This window comes from Telmatherina bonti (genome assembly GCF_933228915.1).
Source record: "Telmatherina bonti genome assembly, chromosome: 3".
Classification (NCBI taxonomy): domain Eukaryota; kingdom Metazoa; phylum Chordata; class Actinopteri; order Atheriniformes; family Telmatherinidae; genus Telmatherina; species Telmatherina bonti.
In genome coordinates, this window is record NC_136621.1 from 17145582 (window position 1) to 17170097 (window position 24516).

A 24516-nucleotide genomic window follows, 5' to 3' on the forward strand; every position below is an offset into this window, starting at 1 on the left:
GTAATGATCAATGTTATGATCATGATTTCTGTAATGATGCTATGTTAAAATGTAAATCAAAACAGAATGCATGAAATTGAAAGATTTATAAACCTACTTGTCCACAACAGAACACAGAAACATTTGAAATAATGAAAGTGAGACATTTGAACATGTAAAAATCCCTGAACAGGATAGATTTTAAAAACCTGCTGATTGTTTACAAATCCCAAAATGGTTTAGGGCCAGGATACATCCCAGAATGCATCCCGTAGACAGGTGGTGTTTGGTGAGTTTACTCTCAATTTTTTGCCTTTTTTTTAAAAAAAACAGGAAAAACAAAAGTAGCTCAGATAAAACACTTTCAGAAAAAGTGACATGTAAGACCACTAATTTAGTTTACCTAAAAAAAGTACATCCATCAGTATATTTGTTTTGTCACATAGTTTCTGGGATTCAGGGAGGAAGAGTTGTGAAATAACTAAATTAGTACTAGCACACAGACTTGTGAGAGACAGGCTGATAGACATATATCTTTATTATGTCTATGTTCAGGCTAAAATTAATCCATCTCATGGCTAACTGCACCAGTGTGCCATTGGTAACCAGAGCTGAGCTGCTGGTTGACATAATTACATGTGTAGGGACATTTGTAATTGTAAAAGCAGCATCACAGAGGGTTTAGAAGTGTGTATACTCAATGCTGTCTGAAAAAGAAGTGGCTATACTCTGTATACCCTGGAATACACCACCGTCGTAGACTCAGTGATATGTTCAGAGAATATAAGCCAAGCAGAGCTCTTCGACCCAAAGACTCAGGTCCACTAGTCCAGACCAGAGTCCAGACTAAACATGGAGAAGCAGCATTTAGCCGTTACGCTGCAAACAAGTGGAAAAAACTGCTAGTGGAGATTAAACTCTCATCAAATGTAGATACGTTTAAATCCAGGTTAAAAACATTTCTTTTCTCATGCGCCTGCATGAAATCTGCACAGTAACTTTTAACTGCTCTTGCTTTTAATTATTTTTTATATAATTTATATTTTTTGTGATTTTTGCTATTTGTTGTTGTCCTCAATATGGGGCGAGTGACTGTTTTTGATCACTTCATATTCTTTCATATTCAGCATGAAACCTATTTTATCAATGTATCAACAGAATGGATGTCTTGGTACATACCAGATTTTAGGTTAAAATTTCTAATTTCAAGGTATTTCATTGAGTGTCCTCTAAAGGGTTAATGCTTTGTTACACCATCTGTAATGCTTTTAATGTTTCATGTAAAGCACTTTATATTGCCTTGTACATGAAAGGTGCTTTACAAATAAACTTACCTTGCCATGCACATTTTGAATTTTACAGAACACAAAAGGCTTGAAAACTGTGCGGTACTAAATAGAAAGAGCTGGAAAGTATTTTGCAAGTACTATTATTACTGGGTATAAAAAGAGCACCATAGAGAGGCAGAGTCCCTGGAACTTTCTGGTCATTTTATATTTCTATTTAGCTGAATAAAAGTACCACTTATTGATCCTTATTTCAGTTTCAGTCCTACCACAGGGTCTGCAATGTGTCTGCACACCCCCACGTCACATCCAACCACGAGAACATAACCCTCCCATGCTCACGTGGTGACAGCCCAACCCCAAATAACTTCCATTCTGGTCTGACTGACCAACAGTACCCCCACCTCAAAGCACAGAGAGCAAGGAGAAAGTGTGTGAGGAGGAGTGTGTGTCAGAGGGAAAGTAAGAAGATGAGTCTGCTTAAATGATCCATCAGGATTCACAAGGACCTCTCAGCTGAGGGGTTGTTCTGGACTACGCTCTGACGTGGATGCTTAGCATCTGTATCTCAGAGGACTCAACACAATCTGATGACAGACTCTACACAGAATCTTCTGGGTACTTGTGAATGAGAGTGAAGTGTCAGCTGAGAGGTGAGTCAGTCAGCTGGCCCACCTCTAGCTCTGACAGAAGATCTCAGACGCAATTCCTGTGCTTGACACACTTGGTGACCTGCTCTGATTCATCAACACAGAAATAAGACTGATAAACACAGCTGAGAGAGGACCTGTGTATCTGGATATTCTGCCACATGCTTGTGAAGAAAACACAGAGACCTGAGCAGACACCTGAAACCTTTAACCGTCTGTGGATGTCTAATATCTGCTTTAGGTCCTGAGGAATATCTAAATCTTGACAGTCATGGACTCTCAGGGTGGTCCGTACCTCAACAAGAATGCACTGTGTTCAGCTCTGGGTGCTGCCCGTCTCTGTCAGCTAGCTATGGGCTGTGCTGTGATTGCCATGGTAACCCACAGCGCCGGCTACAGTGGTTCACATGGTGTGTTCTGCATGGCGGCTTGGTGCTGCTGCTTTGGTATGACAGTCGTGGTGTTTTTCCTGGATGCCACTCGTCTCTACAGCTGCCTGTCCATATCCTGGGACAACCTCACGGTCACATGTGCTGCCTTCGCAACACTTATGTAAGTCACATCTGCAGGTGCAACTGTGCTCCTCTGCCATATCATCAATATTTTATATAAATAATGGAGAAAATGAAAACATATTGCTTGTCAAGAATTACAGGCAAACTTCTATTGTTCTTCCCACCTCTATCATCCTTGATTGAGTGTATAAGCTGCATGCTGTCTGTCCCAGCTAAAACTGGATTCTGGTCAAATCTATGTACCGTACGGTACCCAGCACCATAAAGCAGGCCATTTGCTGACTGCTGGAAAATGAATCCAAAACTTTAGCATCTAAACACCCTGTCAACTACTGTGCCATGTTTTAGCCTCAACAACTAGCTTTCTTCAGGACTTACTTTCTAACCAGTGGATACTCAGAAAACATATTTGTCTCAAAACTCTTCAATAATGATGGTCCATTTTTTTCGAAAACTCATTCTCTGGCAGCCAAATAGCTTTTTTTTCCCCATTATCTTGTGACTTTGTGTCTTGTGGCGATAGCTGGTGAAGAACAGCTGGACATGGTGACCTTACAAGCTGAGGCTGCATGTGATTGTATAATAATATCTAAATAGCAAACCAAAACTGAACTGTCATATGAATGTTGTGGATTGTTTAGAAATTTACATGTATGTCACAAACAAAGCAACCTCCGAGGTGATCCTTTCTCTTCAAATTATAACAAACTTGAAAACATCCAGAGCTAAAAACATGTTTTTTTTGCTATCAGAAGCTCCCTGACAGGTGTCTGTTCATAGTGGAAAAGGCCTAGCTGCTGGTTGACAGCGGAGGAAACGTGATTCATTTAACAGATGCAAATGAAGCTTTAACTAGCTTGATGAGTGAGAATATCATTGTTAGCTGACTTGGAAGTTACCTGGATGTGTGAAACATCACTTTTAGTTACCGTAGCCACAACATGGATAAATAAATAAAAGTCTCACCACACAAGTAAACTTTATAGGCTATTTAGGTATTTTTATATGAGTATAAAACCATTTCCTCAGTTTATCTCTGAAAAAAAAGTGTAGCCAAAAAACAACATGTAACCATTGAGACTTTCATCTCTCTTGTTCAATTTGTTCAAAGAAAACAAAAAATATTTGACAAGACAAGAGCAGATTTTGGTTTTGAGGTCAAACTCTGCAGGTTGGTTGAGATTACACACAATTCCTACATGGCCATTAAAACTGTATCGGCCTAAATTACTAATATTGTGTATGCGTTCACATAATCTGGACTTTTCAAATGCATATACAGCCTCTTTAAAGATATAAAATCTCATTTGGACTCGACTTGAATCTCTTGCTTTGATCTGTTAAAGCCTCTTAAAACTAAGGGGTTTGGCACATCGTAGGTCAAATCAGGTGTCATGACACAATCCAAGAGAACACCTTCAGGAATCTTTAAATAATTGGTTTAATAATATGTGTTTTCCGTAATCTTTGAACCAAGAGGGCATTTATGATGTTTTTTCTGCATGTTAACCCCGTGCTAGATAAAAGATCCTATAAGTTATACCTTTAAGTCAGTATATGTTGCACTGAGTTCAGATTATTTCACATAAAAATGTAAATCCCTGCGATTCCTCTTTTAAAGCTATCACACAAATAAATGTTTTTGTTTTCATTATTTTATTTTATTTTTGTTTCCTTCTGCAGGTATGTGACAGCGTCTGTGGTTTACCCACTCTTCTTTGTCCGATCTGAGTGTCCTTACGCTGGCTGTGATGTCCGAGATTTCCGCATTGCTGTCACTGTCTGCTCCATCCTGGGTACTCTGGCCTATGGGGCTGAGGTGGCCTTGTGTCGAGCCAGGCCAGGCCAGATTGCGGTGGGCTACATGGCCACCGCCCCTGGCCTTCTTAAAGTAGTTCAAGGCTTTGTAGCCTGTATCATCTTTGGAGCTCTGGCCAATGGGAGTCAGTACTCCCTCTATGTCGCTACAATCTACTGCGTTGTTGTCTATGCTTTCTGCTTTGCTCTGACAACGCTAGTGGTCATAATGACTGTGTGCAAACGGACCAAGACTGTGCGCTGCATGCCCTTTGACCGTTTTGTGGTGGTGTGCACACTCCTGGAAGTACTGCTCTACCTAAGTGCTTCTGTCGTGTGGCCAGTTTTCTGCTTTGACACCAAGTACGGCTCGCCTTGGAGACCGTCTTCGTGTCCACAGGGAAAGTGTCCCTGGGACAGCAAAGTTGTGGTGGCTGTATTCTCCTGCATCAATTTTGGACTGTATGTTGCAGATCTGATTTACTCCCAGAGGACAAGATTTGTGTCCTCACATTTGTCCTCTCATCCACGGGTATAGCCCCACCTAAAAGCATCATCAAGCATTTCTGGCTTAAGAGGTTTAAGTTACTGATTTATTTTATGATTCATATTTTTGTTTGTGAATTTATTTTTCCATTTCAAGACAATACAAACTGAAAGACAAAGATTGTAATGCACCAAAGATCATGGTTTCAGGATATCACAGCAGCAGACCCTTTTGATTCAAAGGACTGTGAAGAATTTACCTCCACATTTCCCCACAGCCACACCCTGCTGAAGTGACACACCACGACCCTCCTTCTCCCTGAGAACTGGCCTTACCCAAGTTGCCGTCTGGTATGTTTTGCCAAATCCTCATAATAAAACACACTTCCAGTATTCCTTACCCGCAGCATAACACATGCTGACTTGCTGCTGATATTTCTGTGAAAATAATATGTAAAAGTCTTTAACATAAATAGTACATCTGACTTTGGCATGTGTGGTATCCCTGCCATCTGCAAAGCCCACACCCACCCATTCTCAGACTTACCCAGGCTGCCAAAAATAAACATGAACCGTCTGCACTCACATGACGCCATGTCACAGCATTTATAAGAGGTTGGTGTTCTCTAAACCTCCCAACGGCATGTTTCTTTCAGACAAAATACATTTTAAAAACAAGTCTCTCTTGGCTCTATTTTGTCCCGATAACCTGAAGTTCAAGCTGCCACGTCTAAACATACAACCTCCAACATTGCATAATATGTACATGGTCAGTCTGACCCAGGAATGTTTGTCCATTCACACGAAAGATAGTACTAGTGACCTCAAATGTCCTTAGATATCAGGACAAATATTGAAAAGTAATTTGCTATTTCTTTTTCTGTCAGTTGTTAATGGTATTTTTATGATGTGCACTGTTTGAATTTTTTTTCACTGAAATAAACCATCTCACCTTTACAACTTTGAAGGCGTTCCAGTAATTTCTGACCATTCAAAAGGTTTTTTTTTATAAAGAAAAAGTGTTTCATCAGTTCCAAAAAATGGAAACACTAAACTCTGTGTATCAGTAGAAATTTTAGACATCTGTAGAAAAAGGTCCCAGTTTGTTTTTTACAAGTGGGGAAATAAAACTTTTGCACAAACTGAATTAATCTCAAAATGTTTTGAAAGTAAATAACAAGAGCTACATAATAAATATAAATATTAGAAAAGATGCCTCCCAGCACTACCCTTCACCCCACCTCCAAATACAACCTCCTAGCAGGATCAAATAATTCAAAGCAGAATTAAGTAAAAGTTACTGTGCAGATGTCATGCATAGGCACATGAGAAAAGAAATGTTTTTAACCTTGATTTAAAAGTTTCTACATTTGGTGAAAGTTTAACCTCCACTGGCAGATTATTCCACTTGTTTGCAGCGTAAACTGCTGCAAATGCTGCTTCTCCATGTTTAGCCTGGACTCTGGTCCGGACTAGTTGACCTGAGTCTTTGGATCAAAGAGCTCTGCTTGGTTTATATTCTCTGAACATATCACAGATGTATTCTGGTCCTAAACCATTCTGGGATTTATAAACAATCAGCAGGGTTTTGAAATCTATCCTGTGATTGACTGGAAGTCGTAAAGATTTTAAAACTGGTGTGATGTGTTCAGACCTCTCAGTTCTAGTTAAAGCAGCAGCATTCTGGATGAGCTGCAGACATTTAATGCTCTTTTTAGGAAGTCCAGTTAAAAGACCATTACAGTAACCCTGTCTGCTGGAGATGAATGCATGAATGAGTTTCTCCTGATCTTTCTTGGAGACTAAACTTTTAATTCTGTTGATGTTTCTCAGTTGGTAAAAAGCTGTCTTAGTGACAGCATTTATGTGGCTACTTAAAGTCAGATCTGAGTCTATCATCACTCCAAGGTTACAGACTTGATTGGTGGTTTTGAGAGCTCGAGTCTGCAGGTGTTTACCAACGCTGAGCCTCTTCTCTTTGCTACCAAACAGAGTAATCTCAGTTTTGTCTTCATTTAATTGAAGGAATTTCTCTCTCATCCAGGTGTTTGCTTGCTCCAAACACTGGAACAGTAAATCTATTGGACTGTGGTCATCTGGTGACAAAGACACATAAAGCTGCGTGTCATCTGCATAACTGTGATAATTGATGTTAAAGTTCTGTATTATTTGACCCAAAGGGAGCATGTACAAGTTGAACAGAAGATGTCCAAGGACTGACCCCTGAGGTACTCCACAAGTCACGGCCACTCGCTCAGATTCATAGCTGTCAATTGTAACAAAATAACTCCGGTCTTCTAAATAAGACCTGAACCAGTTAAGGACCACTCCAGAAAATCCAACCCAGTTCTCCAGAATGTCCAACAGAATTCTGTGATGTACAGTATCAAATGCAGCACTGAGATCCAGCAGAACGAGGACTGACACTTGACCAGAATCCATATTCAACCTAATATCATTTAAGACTTTGACCAGAGCTGTTTTCAGTGCTGTCATGAGGTCGAAAGCCTAACTGGAATTTATCAAGATTTCCACTTTCATTTAAGAAGACATTAAGCTGATTGAACACAGCATTCTCAATTATCTTGGGTATAAAAGAGAGGTTAGAGACAGGTCTGTGGTTTTTCATTACAGAGGCATCCAGAGTCCTTTTCTTTACGAGTAGCTTAATAGCAGCTATCTTTAGAGACTTGGGGAAAATACTTGATGCCAGTGAGCTGTTGACAATAAGCAGGAGATCGTTTTCTACAGAGGTAAAACATACTTTTAAGAAGTCAGATGGTATCATGTCCAAAGAGCATGTTGTTGATTTCAGATGCAAAACTGTTTCTTGGAGAATTTTTTAAATCAATCGTATGAAATTCTGACATAACATCAGAGTTATTTCTAAGTTTTGGACACATGCTAGCTTTCTTGTTTGAATATGTGACATTTATATTTTGTCGAATTGTTTAAATTTTCTCCCTAAAAAAGTGAGCAAATTCATTGCATTTCTCAGTGGAGAGGAGGTCTGGGTTGAACTGTTTAGGAGGATTTGTAAGTTTTTCTATCATAGCAAACAGTGTGCGGGAATTATTGACATTCTTGTTAATCATGTGAGATAGATACCGCTCTATGGCCCTGCACAACTCATTGTTATAGTCTCGCAGGCTTTGTTTGTACAGCTCATAATGGATCTGAAACCTCAAGTAAACTAAAATTTAATATGAGATCAGACTGAATTAATAAAGATAAATGCTAATATTAAGATTCAAAACCAACTATAGTTTAAGGATAAAAAATTTAGTAACTAAAGTTCAATCTCTCACAGCAAAATATTTTATTATTGTCAATTTTAATATCAACAGTCTCCATTTCCCTCACATCTGCAGTTCCACAGAGGCACATCGTGGAGGGTTTTGTTTTTAATTTTGGGTGTAATTAAAACTTTTCTTCCAGGTGACTTGACCATTCTAATGAGTTCATCACAAATCCAATGACGGGGCAGGACGTGAACAAAACCTTTCTAGACAGATCAAATGATCTTAAAACCAATCTGACAAAAAAGCATATGAAATAGATTCATATAGATCAGTACAAATAAGCTTAATAATCTAACATATTATAGCATCTGAAGAAAAATATGCTGTTAATACAGGACAAAATATATTTTTCTTTTTACTGTTTTTGTTTTTATCTGAGACTGACATGGGCAGTTTAAGCTCTCCATCGGTGAGCTGCAAGACCGTATGCCTTTCACATGCATGATTTCTGCAGCTTCAGGCTGTAAAGGAGGAGGGAAGGAGGTCTTTCATAGGAATCAAACATAAGAAGAGCTATGATCTGCTTTGTCACTGTCTCTCGCTCTAACTTGGTTCCCACACGTTTCTGTCGCACATCATATCTGTCACATCCTTTCTGTACTGGTCATCTCAGTGAACCTTTCCTGAATAATCTAGGATCGGTGAAGGTTCATGTCACTTCTGTGAAACTATGAATGTGGCACCGTATAAATCCTGCAAAAACTAACTCGGTGCTCAGCAGCTAATCCAACACCAGCTGCCTGCTCTTGTATCCAAATCTGTCTGAGACTGCAGAGAGTGTTACTGTGGGATTGCAAGGGATGCTGTTTTGCAGATTCTGTGTGTTAATATAAATGAATGAAGTCAAGTGACGATGAAAGCATGTGGGAAGGGTTTTGAAAATGGAGATGGTTTTAGCAAAAGCACATAACTTTATTTCTGATCCTCCAGCTTTATTTTGAGATGACAAAATCTGGAAGCAGCTAAAATTTCCAGAATGAGATGTGAACCATGACAGAGAAAACCACTCACAGTGTCACCACAGAGTAGTCTCTCCTGCTCTGCAGACCGCTGCTTAGCACCTGCTCTCATTTCCTTCTCTCTCCCTGCTGGTCTCTGTCTTAAACATAGCAGGGTAGGAACTCTGACAGAGATGAGCTGCGACAGGTGTCTGTCATAGCTGTCCCCTCCTGGTTTCCCCACTGGGGACACATGGTGGGACAGAGGATGGCTGCTTTGCTGTGGTGACTAATCTCTGACGGTGCTTGCAGCTGATGTCACCCCCCTCCCACCCCCTTCCCCCTGCAGCTCTTGGCTCTTGTTTTACCAAATGTTTCGTGGAATTTTCTCAGAGTCTAAATCTTTAGTCTCAGTAGATCAAAGTTAGCTCTCTTTTGCTGGCTTCCCAGAAGAAGTAGATCTGTGCCCAGCTGTAAATGTCATATAAAGGCTTGACTTCCATCTATTACCCGTTGCTCATATAAGGATTTCTATGATGGCTTTCAATTTCTTGCCATTGTTTTTTTCTCAGAGCTGATTGTCTAGCAAAATATTTCTTCTCCAGACATTAAAATGAATCCACTGGAGTTTTTATAATAAAAGAAATAAATAAAAAACAATCACGTCATTGCCTCAGCGCACCCAGAGCCTGAGTCTTTGCTAAAACAAAGGGAAGCTGTGGGGTATGTGTTTCTCACACAGACAGAAGAGTTTCAGAGATTGAGATGAGGTTCATAAACCAGATTTGTGGCTGATATAAGTAACAAAGAGAAACATGTGTCATGAGAAGGGGGGACATTGTTTGTAATTAATCAAAATGCTGTTTATCCCTCAAAGGAACTTAAATCCGTCTTCTGTGCTGCTTGTGGGATTTTTACATCTTGAGATGAAATAAGTATATACTATTTTTTATATAAATACCCTTTCAGGGAATTATATTAGACTCATGATGAAGGATATTTAATCTTATTTTATTTGGGAAATCACAACTTAGAGGAGACTCACACATGAGTATCATTGTTTTCTATTGACTGTCCATCTTTAATTCCCCCTCAGCAATTAACTTCCTCTTGATATCCGTAAATTATATTGAATCAAAAATTCAAATTCAAATTCACTTTATTTATCCGTTAGGAACTTCATTTGCGGGTAGAGCACGACCATGACAAATAAAATAAAAAGACATATCCACACACACAACTCAACCTGTCAGTTAATAAATAAGTTAAAAACAACAATTGACATGAATAGCGTGTCAAGAACAATGTGATAAGGTTACACATAGTATCCACAGCAAAGCATCAGGGATATTTATTGAATAGCTGCAGTTCGAGTAGATTAAGTCTTGTTGTAACATTGGAGTCCTTTGTGTTCCACGTGCCTAATTAGTTCAATCATATTCAATTTTATCCTCTCTCCTCGTATATATCAATCAATCTATATTATTAAAGCACTTTTTCCCGTTGACTGCAAATCAAAGTATACATAGATCTTGGTGTTCTTTTTTCTTTGCCAGATCCTCTTCATTCCTAGTGTTGCTCCTTTGTTTTCCATATGAATTTATACCTGGTCGAATTTTTGGCCAGTTTTCTGCTTCTTCTGATTTTGTGTGTTTGGATTGCCAGTATTGCATTGTTTATTACGGCTTTGTTATGATAAAAGTTTATAATTCCTGCACGCCTGCATTTGGGTTATTCATCCAATTAAGAGCTGTGACAGGTTACATAAAAAGGAGCTGATTTGGGTATGAAAAGGAAAGTCTGTGTTGAGCACCTTCATGGTTTTGGGTCATATGAATCAGAAAGCCTGAAACAGCTGTAATATTGTGATGGAGACCCTGAATCACATACTTCCAACAATGCAATGTTTATATTATTGGTTCACTTTGGACAACAAGCCTGAGCTGACAGCCTAAGTCCCTCCATTTCTTACATTCAGAAGCCAATAAACTGTACATCTATATAGCCTAAATACTGCTGCTAAAGCTGTCACAAAACTGAATTGCTTGATACGGGCTCATTTATATATGGTTTTTTTGTACTTATAATAGATTTCTATATCACTAACCAGCTGACTGAACACTGAATAGACCAATAATCCAAACAGCTGGTGCTTTCATAGCTCAACCTCAGGCCTTGCATTCTGCTGTATATATATAGACAGGAGCATACGCAATCCCTCAGTCTGAATTCCAGTCAGAAAATAAACTGAATGTAGTCCCTCAAGGGGGACAAGCCACTTCTTCTGTGGAGTGTAAATTTAGCCTGGCATGGTATGACATGAAAAGCATCAAAGATAGAGACAGGCAGTTGGACAAGAAGAGGGTCAATCCCATTAAAATGTGCACAGGAGAGATTTTTGCATCAAACTGACAGTTACAGGCCAAGTTCAGTGCTAATTCTGAGAGTGTGCATGGGTGAACTAACAAGCGATTGGCAGCTAAATTATATTCATATTCTACGGCTCACTAGTGCAAACAAGATCCAGTTCAACTTTACTTCACATTCTGTTAAATCTGAAGGGATTTTTATGAGGGAAAAAAAGACAGTTCTGCAGTCTCCTGCCAGAATAACAATCCCTCATTTAAATTCATGTTTTACAACTAGTTGCAGTAATCTGATGTTTTGCTTATTCATGCTAAAATTTCAAGGCATTTCATCAACACTGCACATCTTATGGTAGAACAGCTTGCCCAGTTGCCATGTAGAATGAAGAATTACATAAAATAAGACTAAGCTTCTAATATATTTTAAAGATGCACCAATAAATATAAAATATATGTCGTATTAGCACATTCAGGAATATATAAATGGCATCTGATGTTCATCGACCTATGTTGACAGTGTGTTTACTGTTTGATGTGTAAATATAATAGTGTTGCATCATCAGGTAGGTCTACTCATGTGACCAACAGAAGTGGAAAACAGGTAACCTTTAGTGGAAGAGAAAATTAGGAAAATACTTAAATTCCTTTTTTTTTTCCATAATTCACTTGCATGTTACAGTTTTCCTACGTGTGTACTACTGAACTATTGTAAATTTATTCAGGACAAAACAACAAAATGTTAAAGCTGGTTGAAAAAGGGATTAAGCACAAAAGGGAAAAGGCACTGAGCAACGCTGACTCCGCCCACAAATCATAGGGAAATTGTTCATGAGCTCCTGTGCTCTGCAGAAGCACAGTCCTGGAAAATGGCTCGGGTTTTGTGATTTTGTCTAAAAACATCATAATCACATATTTAAAAACCACTGAGAACATTTTAAAATATTAAAAAGGAGGCTTGGAGTGGGTCTTTAAAAATACTAGATAAATAATGTTTGATGTGGGCTTACATGGGAAATATTTCATAATGAAAATATGTTTTTCTTTTCAATCTGTAAAGTCACTTTTGACATTAGTACCCAGATCTTATCATTATAAAAAGTAAAAAAAATTCTCTGTATTTAAAAAACTATTGGCGGCCCAAAACAGAGATACCTGTTTGGAAATACTCTATATCAGGGGTAATCAACTCGGTCGTACAAGGTCTGCAGTCCAGCAGGTTTCTCATGTATTTCTGCTTCAACACACCTGAATCAAACTAAATGTATCTAGCAGCCTATCAGGTTCTGCACAAAGACGCAATATTTTGAGGCAGCTGTTGTCGGAGCAAGGATCCATGGAAAACATGCTGGATTGCAGACCTCGTAGGACTAAGTTGAATACCACAGCTCTATACCCTTTTAAAGTTTAATATGAAGCTCAGGGGGCTGCACGGTGGCGCAGTGGTTAGCACTGTGGCCTCACAGCAAGAAGGTCACTGGTTCGATCCTTGGCTGGTTTGGTCAGTGGCCTTTCTGTGTGGAGTTTGCATGTTCTTCCCGTGTATGCGTGGGTTCTCTCTGGGTACTCCAGCTTCCTCCCACCATCCAAAGACATGCATGTTAGGTTAATTGGTCACTCTGAATTGCCCCTAGGAGTGAGTGTGAGCATGAGTGTGGTTGTTCGTCTCTCTGTGTGTGGCCCTGCAATGGACTGGCGAGCTGTCCAGGGTGTACCCTGCCTGTCGCCCAAAGCCAGCTGGGATAGGCTCCAGCTTCCCCACGACCCTGAATTGGAATAAGCGGTTCAGAAAATGAATGAATGAATGAATGAAGCTCAGGGAAGCCACCATTGCCATAAATTATCCATTAATTACAGGTAGCTATTTAGTTAGCATATTCTATTGTTTTAACTGATTCTCTCAATTTTTGTTTACATATTTACTCTGTTCTTCATATTTTTTTTTATTTAATTTCATATAATTTCATTTTATTTAATTTATTTGTTCACACACATGCTCATTATTTTGGACACTCAGCGTTGTCCATATTTGTGAATCAGGTCTCCCAAAGAAGCTATCTAAAGCTTATGGTGGGAACCTGGTAGATACAAAACAAAACAATTAACTCCATTAAACATATATACACTAATATTCATGGACCCCAGACAGACCAACAGGAGCTAATAACAGAGACAATATAACAATCATATATTATCAATAAATTATTACAGATTATGTAATTATTCAATCTTCTTAAACCAATAGGAATATGCATTTTTCTATAAATTATTTGATCTATTTTTAAATATCTATACATTTTTAGTCAGAGAATTGACTTTTTAGACAGTTTTTGAATGTGGAGATAGATTTCTTTTCTTTTAAACTCTCATCGAGCTGGTTCCAGATCTGCAGTCCCCTGCAGGAACAAGCAGGTACTTTTAAGTCCTCGCTATTTCCCAAAGATTAGATATTTGTACTAGCATGCTGGTGCTGCAGACTGCTTATTGGAATAAGGTCGTTCAGTGTAGGGTTATTTTTCTTGATAATATTGTGCATTAAACAGGCATTATATAATAATTATGTTTTTGTTTATTTTATATTTTTTATTTATAATGGGAAACAGTTGTCCTTGCATTAATTATGCTACCTCCTTCCACAATTGCTAATAAAAAAATAATTTGTTTGTTTATTTATAAGGTAAAGATAGCTAAATATACGTTTTGCCCATAGTCTGTTTCTCACAGTTGAAGTCGAGAGAAATGTTTTAAATTAGCCTGTCAAGATCGGAGCTACTGCTATACAATTCTATGCATTTTTCCATAAACATGACCTACTTTCCAACTCACTGTGCTTATATTTGACCTATTTCCCTCCACTATAACCTCATTATGTCTAAACTTAGAGGAGAAATGATGCAACTGGACACGACGCTCAGTAAACTCCGCCCTTTTTTATAAACTCGTTCATCATTGGTCAGATGCTGGATTATATCTAATGTGATTGGGCAGGATTTCTGTCTATCACCATCTTTGCCACAGCACACAAATTTAGTAAAAAGAAAAGCCACGTTGACACAAGAGGGGTTTTTCTCCCTTCTTTTTTCTTTTGTTATTTTTATTCTGATCAGTCAGAATCTTAGACAACTTTTTGTCAAGGCAGAAACTTTTGCTGTACCGTCTTGGGTAAGATATCGTTGTGCTTGTTATGCTATTCATCAATAAACACCGGGCTAATAAAGCTAGGCGACCACAGGCTGCTAGCATGTTATTGCTATTGTAATAATAAAAAAGCATCAACTAGTTCAGTTTTATAGTGTTTAAAAGAGAAAAGTTATAAGTTAATACCGTTTAGATGGTATAATGTAGTAGGGTTCTGCAACACAGGTTTCATCTATCAAAAGATTAAAATGATTTAAGACGAGGTTCTAAAACAGGATGCTTCTTGTTGCAGAGATGGTTCCGCTAATGCAAACTGTTGTGGGCTTTTTGCACAATAGATTAGTTCCTACCTTCAGGGAAAGTGACATTACTGACGGTGAGGTTTCTATGTGTTTGAACAGACTGGAAACGCCACATCATCGGGCAGGATGAGTGTTGGATTCATTGGAGCAGGCCAGCTGGCTCATGCCCTGGTGAAAGGTTTCACTGCTGCAGGTGAGATGTGCTAAACATGCATTCATTCAGGCACTCATTTCAGTATTTTTTATTCTTAGCCATTTAATACCCCTTAAAGCGGTTTCTTGTCTAGGAGGCCCATGAACTGCAGATAGTTGGAAGCAGCATCATTTGCAGATCACAGGGTGTATTTAAAGCATTACTTTCACTGATTTATTTTATTATTCTTGACAATGCAATATATTAAATATGATAGCTGGGAGAGGCTAAAGTCACTGGCAGGTAATTGCTGGGCAACATGTATATTATTCTAGTCTTTTGTTTTCAGAAATATTACCTCAAGCCTAGCAGCCTGCACTTGGTTATTAAGAGCATTTTGACCAAGTCAATCTGGGTTTCCTTACACAAACATTTAGCTAAATAGGACCAATAAACTCATATTATACCAAGTGAGAAAAGTAAATGAATCAATGCAAATGTAAATGAAACAAAAATTGTGGCTCTTATTTATGTTTAGTTTTGTCACATTTTCTGGTAAAGATGAAAATTTTACAGTTTGAGGTCCTTTCTTATCCGTCTTTTAAGATAAATATTTTCGGGCCGAGTTGACAAGCTGTCAACAGCAAACTTTCAGGAACCACATGTTTTAAGAAAATGCAGCTATTTTCAGACGTGTCGTTTGATCTCCCTTTGTTTTTTTTAATTGGAATAAAGTATGTGATTTCTGCATTTGCATTGATGATATTCTGTTGCAAATGTCTCCACAAAATATGTGTTTATGTGGTTCTCATTTATACAGCCATGGTGGTTCTGCTTTCCCGTCTCATTTGTCCTGTTGTGTTTTTGTTTTTCTGAGCAAAGATGAATTCAGGTTCATGCGTAGTCAGCGTTCTAAGTCCACTGGAGCATTCACTGTCGCTTTCAGGAGTTGTGATGATGAAATTTACAACATGACCTTCTACAGAAGCTTTTATCTCACTTACTGAATCATAATGAGCTGATGTGGACTGAAGTGACTTTCTTCCTCTCCAGGTGTGATTGCTGCACACCGGATCACAGCCAGCTCCCCAGACACGGACCTCCCCACAGTGACAGGACTCAGGGTGAGGAAATAAGTGTGTCTGAAAATGGGAAGGAGCAGTTAATGTGCTCTTGCTTCAGACTGTATGCAGGCTTCTGTAAAAACAGATGTTTACTCTCTAGTGGGATGTCACAGATTGGTTGTTCTCCTGTAGAAAACGGGGGTCGCTCTGACAACCAGCAACAAAGAGACTGTCAACAAGAGTGATGTGCTCTTTTTGGCTGTGAAGCCCCACATTATCCCCTTTGTTCTGGATGAGATTGGGCCGGACATAGAGGACCGTCATCTCATAGTGTCTTGTGCTGCAGGTGTTACCATCAGTTCCATAGAGAAGGTAAGCCTTGTTTGCAATCTCCATCTGACACAGCTTTTAACAACCACATCTTTACTTTATCATAGCAAGTTAAATTGAGCTGTCATGTAAATTATTCTGCAGCTTGCTGTGTTTTTACAGACTTCTCTGCTATTGCTGTTGTAATTTTACAGAAGCTGCTTCAGTACCGTTCAGCTCCTAAAGTCATGAGGTGTATGACAAACACGGCAGTGGTTGTGAGAGAGGGAGCAACAGTGTACGCCACTGGGACACATGCAGAGGTAAAGAAGGATCAGTAGAGGAACATAAAATCATAATCATCCTATTAGGGTGCATATTCAGATTATGTGATGAATTCTGATACGTAGAGCTGAAAGAGACTTTTCTATTTTTAAAATACATTGTTAAGCAGCTTTTTGTGGTTATTTAAGGTGGAAGATGGAAAGTTACTGGAGCAGCTGATGGCCAGTGTGGGTTTCTGCACTGAAGTGGAGGAGGACCTGATCGATGCTGTCACTGGTCTGAGTGGCAGCGGACCTGCCTATGTAAGTATGTCTGTGATGTTAGCAATGATAATAATAATAATAATATGCATTATTGTGGTTATTGAATACCATATAGTATTGTTTTATTACTTATGATTACATTAGTTTGACTATTACTATTATTATTGATACATAATATGAGTACTTTATTAAGCTGATATGAGGTTGTTAATGGTGTGATGGATTGAATAAGTTGAATAAGTGCTGGCCTCTCTGACTCCCTTTGGACAAAGACTTGTTGTTTCCCTTCTATCTTCCTTTGGTTTTGTTTTGTTTTTATTAGTCTTTATTTTCAAATAAAACTTTCAATTCAATTCATCAATACAATGATTACAACCTTACCTTTTTTCTTAGTTTGTTTGTGAGATTACCCTCTGAGAGCAGCTGAGACTTACTTTGACATCTTCACTACCACCGGCTGGTGATGAGGTGTTCTACTAGATCGCCAGCAACCTGGTGGTAATGAAGAGGTTAATTAAGGCAAAACCTTTTAGATATACTGTTTATTTATTTATTAATTAGCCAGTATCAGTCTTTCTGTTTATGACATTTGTTTTTTTTTTCTTTATGAAGCAATATTTCACTTAAACACTTATCTTTTAGAAAGAAAAGATGAATCATCACTATAACTGGAGCCTTTGCTTTAGTCTGAAAGACATCAGATATAATGGCATTTATTTTTTAAATATTAAATTAATACATAGATATAACTAGTAGGATAAGTAAGTAGTTCTGAGCGAACATTTGCATCAACTCACGAATGTAAATAATAATGTTGTCTAATTGATTTACCAGGGCAGACTGAATATACAGCGTACATGTGTGTTAGGAAAAACAAAACAAGAATATTTCAGCGCAGATAAGTCGTCTCATCCACTTTGTGTGATCTTCTATATGAACATCAGACAACCACCTTGCTAAACACTTGGATATTATTGGGCTTCAAATGCTTCTTTTTCCTTGACTAAAAATGCATCTGCTCATTTGGCATTTGAAGCCCAAGAATATGGAACCAGTTGTTTAGCATGGTGGTGGTAGCGTCATACTCGGATGTTTATGAAAAAGATCACACACAGCGGATGGGACAATGAGGACAGGAGGCTACCTCATGATAAGCGTAACCATAAACCATCAGAGTTGAAACATTATATTTTCTGGCACAAAACAACCCCAAACGCATAAAAACAAATGGAGGAATAAATAAAGCAGGTTACTAATAAAACTCCTGACCGCAAGCCTCAGCTGAACGAACGACGGGGAGTTCTTCTCTGTACGGTTTGTGCCAGAACATTGATGTATCCTAAAATGAGCCAAAATGGTCTCGTAAATGTAATTTGTCAAAGGACATACAATTAAATATTGATGCCACTCTATATATAATATTATAATATAATTAAAATATCTGGATTAAATATCAACTAAGCTCACGATTCTCGTTTTATTTATTTTTATTTGCTGTCAAAGATGAGTACTGTGAAATTATTCTTCCACAGGAGCAAAATAAAAGAAATAACTGAGTTATTGTATGTTTTCAGACTTAAACTGAAGTAGAAATGAGGTGGAAGCAGACAAATGCATCTCTATGTATTTTTTTTTTCTTCTAAATGAAGCTTCTGTTAGGAAACATGAGATAACACAGCTGTGGTAATTACTTCCATCCACATCCATGTATTTTCACATCACTCCATTCTGCTTTAAGCAAATTGAGGACATTAAAATAAATCTTTAGGTGGGTTTTATCTACTGTCTGCATACAGCTTGGGACTGTTGACAGGGGCTTTCATTTAAATAAAATAAGTTAAATAAATTAAGGGTTTGAAACATTTTTACCTCTTCTTACTGCCTGAACAGCAACACGTCTTAAAACAGTTATTAAAGCATCTTATGCAAAATAAGGAGAAAGTTGACAGAAATATATAACATACAAGTTTATGTCTTAAACAGGCGTTCACAGCACTGGATGCGCTCGCAGACGGAGGAGTGAAGATGGGTCTACCCAGGAGACTCGCTGTTAGACTTGGAGCTCAGGCTCTCCTGGTCAGTTGGGTTTTATGCAAAAATGTCTTATTGTGTAATTTCTATAGAAGCTTTACTGCTGTGTACGAGAAGATTAATTATAGAAAATTAAGTTTTGTTTTTTTCAAAACACCTGGCTAATCTAAGGTGTGATAACGTTTGACATGTTCAGTGTTAATTTGAAAACTAAACCTGTGATGGGAATCCTGAAACAGTTAAATGAAATAAAATGGGATGAATGCATACACTGGTCAATAAATCCTTGTCTAAAAGATTAAAGACTCATAGATGCAGAAAAAAAAGTTGTTCATTTTTATAAATTGTACATTTAGTGTTTTTCATGTTGTTGTTTTTCTTTCCAGGGAGCAGCTAAGATGCTGTTGGACTCAGAACAGCATCCAGGTCAGCTGAAGGATAACGTGTGCTCACCGGGGGGCGCTACCATCCACGCCCTGCACTTCCTGGAGAGCGGCGGCTTCCGCAGCCTCTTGATCAACGCAGTAGAGGCTTCCTGCATCAGGACACGGTGAGACTGCTGCGTGACAAAATGAAAATTGTCCTATTAGAAGTCTCTCAAGCCTTTACTTGCTGTATTTGAATTGGGCTGCAGCCAATGATTTATTTCATGATGATGGTTTATCCCAAATTTGTTGCATCTTTTGCATTATTTTCCTTTTTTTTAATTTTATTTCTCACTTTTTCCCCATTAAAAATCATAATATGATAGTAATTAAATCGGCATAGATATTAAATGCATGTTATAGCTTGTTTCATATATATATATATATATATATACATATATATACACACACACACATATAATATATATGTGTGTGTGTGTATAGATAGATAGATCGATATAGGGTGGGGAATAGGATTTTTTGCTACAGAATTTTAAAATCGCTTTTTTTGTTGAAATTTTTTTTTCTTTTTTTTTTTATAATAAGAATAATCCATCATACAATTTTTGCCATTTTTATTGTTGATCTTTTTACTTGTCTTCTTGTGCATTATGGCAGCAGAATGATGGTCTGGCTACTGTGTTGTTTTTTCCTAAAATTAAGAAAAATGACTAGCAAAAAAAGTTTCTTACATTTACTCTACAAAAATCAGCAATATCAAAGAATGGGGACAATCACAACTTAAATCGAACCAGCACACAAAAAATTGTAATAGAATGGAATTGGGACAAAAGCATATTGGTACAGCCCAAAAAAAAAAAAAAAAAAATATATATATATATATATATATATATATATATATATATATATATATATATATATATATATATATATATATATATATATATGTATGTATGTATATAAAATATACACACACACACACACACACACACACACACACACACACACACACATAATGTGGCTTAAGCAACCTGATACTATGCTGGAAAAAAATCTCTGAAAGTTAAGTGTATGCAAGTGCTTGAATCTGTGTGTATATGAGTGTTTTAGTGTTTATGCCTTTTAGCTGTAGTGATAAAGGACTATTGACAACTTCATTGACGATATCACTTGATGATGTCGTTTGTCTTCATTTGACAGGGAGCTGCAGTCCCTGGCAGACCAGGAGCGCATCTCTCCAGCAGCCATTAAGAAAACCACTCTAGACAAAGTTTTGCAGCAGCCTGGAGTCACAGTCAGTGGAGTCGCTAACGGGAATGGAAGATCAAGCCTCAACTTATTCAACAACCACACCTCAGGGGTCAAAAAGAAGAACTGAGATAAAAACAGAGGCTCACACACAAACATGTTACAGATTTTAGAGTATCAGTGTGGAAACCTTGAAAAGATGTTCAGCCATAGCATTAAAAATGGACTCGGGACTACTTTAAATCATATCAAAATTAATTTGCCAAGATATTTATTCATACTTCAATCACATGCAGACATGGGACCTGGTGGTGCGATCGCCACATTACACACAAGCACAGATGTGTCCTGCATGCGCAGTTACAGCCTTATGTGTGATGTACGACTCCTGTCTACATGTAGACAAATTCAGGTGTAAACCCAACAGGAGAACTGCATTTCCAATCCATCTGTATTTGTTTGGGCTCCAGAATCTCCAGGTCCTGGTAAATGGCAGTGACCCAGTGGGTCATTATGGGATCCTGGTGAACACCCAGCAGATGGCTGCTGGGACTTAATGCTGTCAATATATGTGATCATTGTTTGTCTTTTAAAAAGTACCCCTTTACTTTTTGCATGATTATTTTTGTTAAGTCAGCAGCATTATCCTGCCAACAGAGACTGAATCTAGATGGAACAAAGAACATGCAACTTTTTTTGGTTGCTTTTGTCATTGAATATCAGTGTTTTCTGTTTTTTAGGGCCTTTGTGCCTTTGGCCTCGTGACGCAGAGCATATATATGTTTTTTTCTCACCTGCAGGTAATTTTGAAGCTTTAAAACATCTTTGTTGTGTCTGACAAATGCGCTTTTTTTAAAAAACAAAAAAACATTTTTCCTAATCAGGAAATATGATCTTACTATCTTGAAGTGCTCAAATAAAGCTAAGTCAAAATGAGGCAGAATTTGTGATGCAAAGGCTTTGGGCCAGCCATCAGTCCATTTTTTTTTGCTTTATTTTATACTTGTGTCCCCATAATTCAACATGTGCTGTTTGGTTCGGCACATTGGCCACTGAACTGATGTTCTAGTAAAAAGCAATGTATTAATTAAAAAGCTGAATCAGTTGATTTAGTTACTTTTTAATCGACATATGTTTCCTTTACCTGCTTTTTATTTCTGTACATCAGTGTATACATGCTCTCACCCCCAGATGGTGCTCTCTGATCAGTGTGACCCATTTAAAAATGCCTGTGAAGATTAAATTACCATACTCACATTGCTGTCAGCTGTGAGTGATGTAAAATTATCTATAAACATGCATTAAATATAACTACACCCCCTCATTAGTCAACAGCATTACACATTTCTCCCACCTAATGAGCAAACTCTCCCATATTTTTTCGTCTGCTCTGATGGGTCACCGCCTGCTGAATTCTTTCCCAATCAGATCCCTTTTCAGCTAAAATTAGACACTGCCTGTACCTTAAATAATCAGAGGTAAACGTGTTTTTCCTCGCTGGCCCTGAGGTGCATTGTGATTGGCTGTTCTAAGAGGAAACACAGTCCAATTTTAGAAAGTTGCAGTCAGCAGACTGTATGACCAGTGAGGGTTTTCTCCACAGATACAACCCACTCTTATCACTTCTGAAGATCAGAGATTGAAGGCGGATTTGTGTAAATGAAAAAGATTCCTGCTGCTGTGTGAGACTATCTGACCAAATAAATAAATTATCTATAATCTTTTTTTTTAAATAAGTATGGCCCACATTTAGATGGGACTATTGATACTGATGGCTGAGGTGGAGCATGGCAGGTCATTCAGTTCAGTGGGACGCCACGGCAACGTGTCTGATCTTTCCCAACACATGACAACTGGAGAAAGAAGCGCTAAAGCACATTCCTAGTACAAAATCTTGCATGTACTTTGAAATGTGAGATATGTCCATGATTCTCTTATAAAAAATGGGAACACAGGACTAAAAAAAACATTTTAAAGAAAATCTACCTACAGAATAAGTAGTCATAGAGTGAAATTTTCCACCTCTTGATGCTGTAAGCTTTAAAACTATGAGTCTTGGATTAGACTGATTGTGGAGGACAAAGCACAGTCACATCTAGGGTAATATTTAGAGACTGCAGCTACAGCAGACTGGGGTCATTTTTATATGTTTGGCCCCATTCTGGCACTCCAGGCTGCTACATTTTGGATTAACACAAAGTGTTGCTTTGTGTTGGAACGAGATAGGCTTATAGACGTATTCAGGCAATGCACAGGTGCATAAAGGCAAGGAAGAAAATGCTGGGAGAGGAGCACTGGTTTGTGAAGAGCCATGTCCTCATTATAATTTAACAATTTATAGTTGCAGGATTAGTTTTATTTTTCCTTAAACTAATACACACACACCAGTGTCCCTTGATTAAATTGCGTCCTACATGCTCTCAGTGCAATCTGGCTGTTTATTTGTGCGCGCAATGATTTTTCCTCCGCCGCTGAAGTGTCTTGATAATCCCTCTCTTATTCAGCGCTTGCCCCTGCTGCTGTCTGTTAAGATTAGCCATTCCTGGAGAGACTTCCATTTGCCTCTCATTATTGGACTTCTGTCCCCTTTCGTTGGCTGGGCAGCTTTGAGTGCCTTTCTTCCTCCAAAGGTGAGAAGGATGTGCTCTATGTTAATCATGTCGACACCAGCGGAGGGCCTGAGACGACAGTTCGGTGGTAATCCTGGGCTTGAAGTTTGCATGGTGGGTGTGTGTGTGTTTGAGAGCGTGAAACGCTGTGTGTTTTTGCTGCAGCGCAGCATGAGATTTCTATCCACAGGTAGGCCAGATGCTGCCTGTCATCTCCATTCAATCAATGTAATCACTGACCTTTGCAGTAACATGGTTGTTTGCATATTATATCCAGGCTTGAGGGAGCGTCAGAAACCAAGAGAAGTAGAAGAACAGATACACTTTCTTGCAAATACCCCCTCTCATGTGAAACACTTAGAAAATAGAGCTGTTAGTTTTCTGCATCCCTTACATTTGGTAAGTGTATATTGTAAGAAATCTGGGTGTGTAGGAGTGTGAGACCTCTGCATGATAGATGATCTTGGAGCTGATACGCTATCGGCTTTGTGCAGCTGTGGTGAAACGGTCGTCAAAAGAGGAACCTCTGATGGTTACCTTACAGTGAGTGAATCTGCATTATGGGCTTCCCTTTAATGCCAGCTTGCAACGCATAGAGCAAAATAATTCCTGGCAACACGTCTTCACTGTTTTTGTGTCTGTCTGGGAATAACCAGACATCCTGATCCTGTCTGTGTTCTGTGCAGTTCTGGGAAAAGTTTTCACATATCTAAAGTGTCCATTAGGCACTACATATAAACATGTTGACTGATCTAAAAATCCTTTTTTTTAGATGTGAAAATGTGTAACATATGAACAGGGGTAACCTTGTCCGCCAGCTGAAATGTGTTGGAAAATATCCTTATCAAATAAAAAAATTGGAATATCCTTATTAAAATAGTTTTAAAAGGTAGTCTATACTTTCCAAAAATGGCTCTTTCTGATAAATCCTGATGTTTTGTTTTTCAGTTCAGACTTTGTGAGGATCTCCAGCAAATGATGTGATTTGACAAAATTACATCTAAATGAAGTGAAACAGTTTTCAACAGAGTTCTGAGAAAAAGTCTCGAAGCACCCCTCATATCTTTCACCAGACAGATTGTATGTCTACATCTACCCCAAGACTGTAAACTGAATTGTCCTTTGGGGGATGCATAAAGTTGTTTGAATTGAATGAAATCGAAGTACTTTTCCATTAACGCTTAACAGATAAATTAGCAAAGATTCAGTTTAAGACTATTTTGATTTTCTTTAGGTTTATTTATTTATTTGTTAAATTATCAAGATATGACAATTATACAGAAATAAAATGTTTTTTTGCACCAACAAGGTGACTCTGAAAAGGAATTTCTGAAAATGTGCCATTTCTCTTTACAGCCTGCAGTGTGTCCCTCAAAAAGATGGAACAAACTGGACAAGTAAAGCATACAAAGGGAAGCGTCAAGACTAAAAA

At 38.2% G+C, this 24516-nt stretch overlaps 2 protein-coding genes across 3 annotated transcripts; both read left to right on the forward strand.

Annotated features, from left to right (window-relative positions):
- Positions 1-1671: 1671 nt before the first annotated feature.
- On the forward strand, positions 1672-4766 carry LOC306774622 (myeloid-associated differentiation marker-like protein 2). Its single transcript, XM_079264749.1, has 2 exons — positions 1672-2467; positions 4114-4766. The coding sequence occupies exons 1-2, from the start codon at positions 2187-2189 to the stop codon at positions 4763-4765; spliced, it is 933 nt and encodes a 310-aa protein (XP_079120875.1). The 5' UTR covers positions 1672-2186; the 3' UTR covers position 4766.
- Positions 4767-4951: 185 nt separating this feature from the next.
- pycr1b (pyrroline-5-carboxylate reductase 1b) lies at positions 4952-21581 on the forward strand. Of its 2 annotated transcripts, none has more exons than XM_079264747.1 (9): positions 4952-5064; positions 14856-14949; positions 15943-16013; positions 16146-16325; positions 16478-16585; positions 16736-16849; positions 18794-18886; positions 19228-19391; positions 20428-21581. In XM_079264747.1, exons 2-9 carry the CDS (start codon positions 14883-14885, stop codon positions 20603-20605), a joined length of 975 nt encoding a protein of 324 aa, XP_079120873.1. In that variant the 5' UTR covers positions 4952-5064; positions 14856-14882; the 3' UTR covers positions 20606-21581. The 2 variants fall into 2 exon arrangements, with proteins under 2 accessions (XP_079120873.1, XP_079120872.1); XM_079264746.1 differs by lacking the exon at positions 4952-5064 and adding an exon at positions 14343-14478.
- Positions 21582-24516: the final 2935 nt, after the last annotated feature.

Excerpts from the sequence above, each read along its gene's own strand:
- LOC306774622 (XM_079264749.1), top strand. The coding sequence starts at position 2,187 with ATGGACTCTCAGGGTGGTCCGTACCTCAACAAGAATGCACTGTGTTCA. Across the intron at positions 2,468-4,113 it reads GCTGCCTTCGCAACACTTAT|GTATGTGACAGCGTCTGTGG; the intron begins GTAAGTCACATC and ends TTCCTTCTGCAG.
- pycr1b (XM_079264747.1), top strand. The coding sequence starts at position 14,883 with ATGAGTGTTGGATTCATTGGAGCAGGCCAGCTGGCTCATGCCCTGGTG. Across the intron at positions 16,014-16,145 it reads CCACAGTGACAGGACTCAGG|AAAACGGGGGTCGCTCTGAC; the intron begins GTGAGGAAATAA and ends GTTCTCCTGTAG. Across the intron at positions 16,586-16,735 it reads CCACTGGGACACATGCAGAG|GTGGAAGATGGAAAGTTACT; the intron begins GTAAAGAAGGAT and ends TGGTTATTTAAG.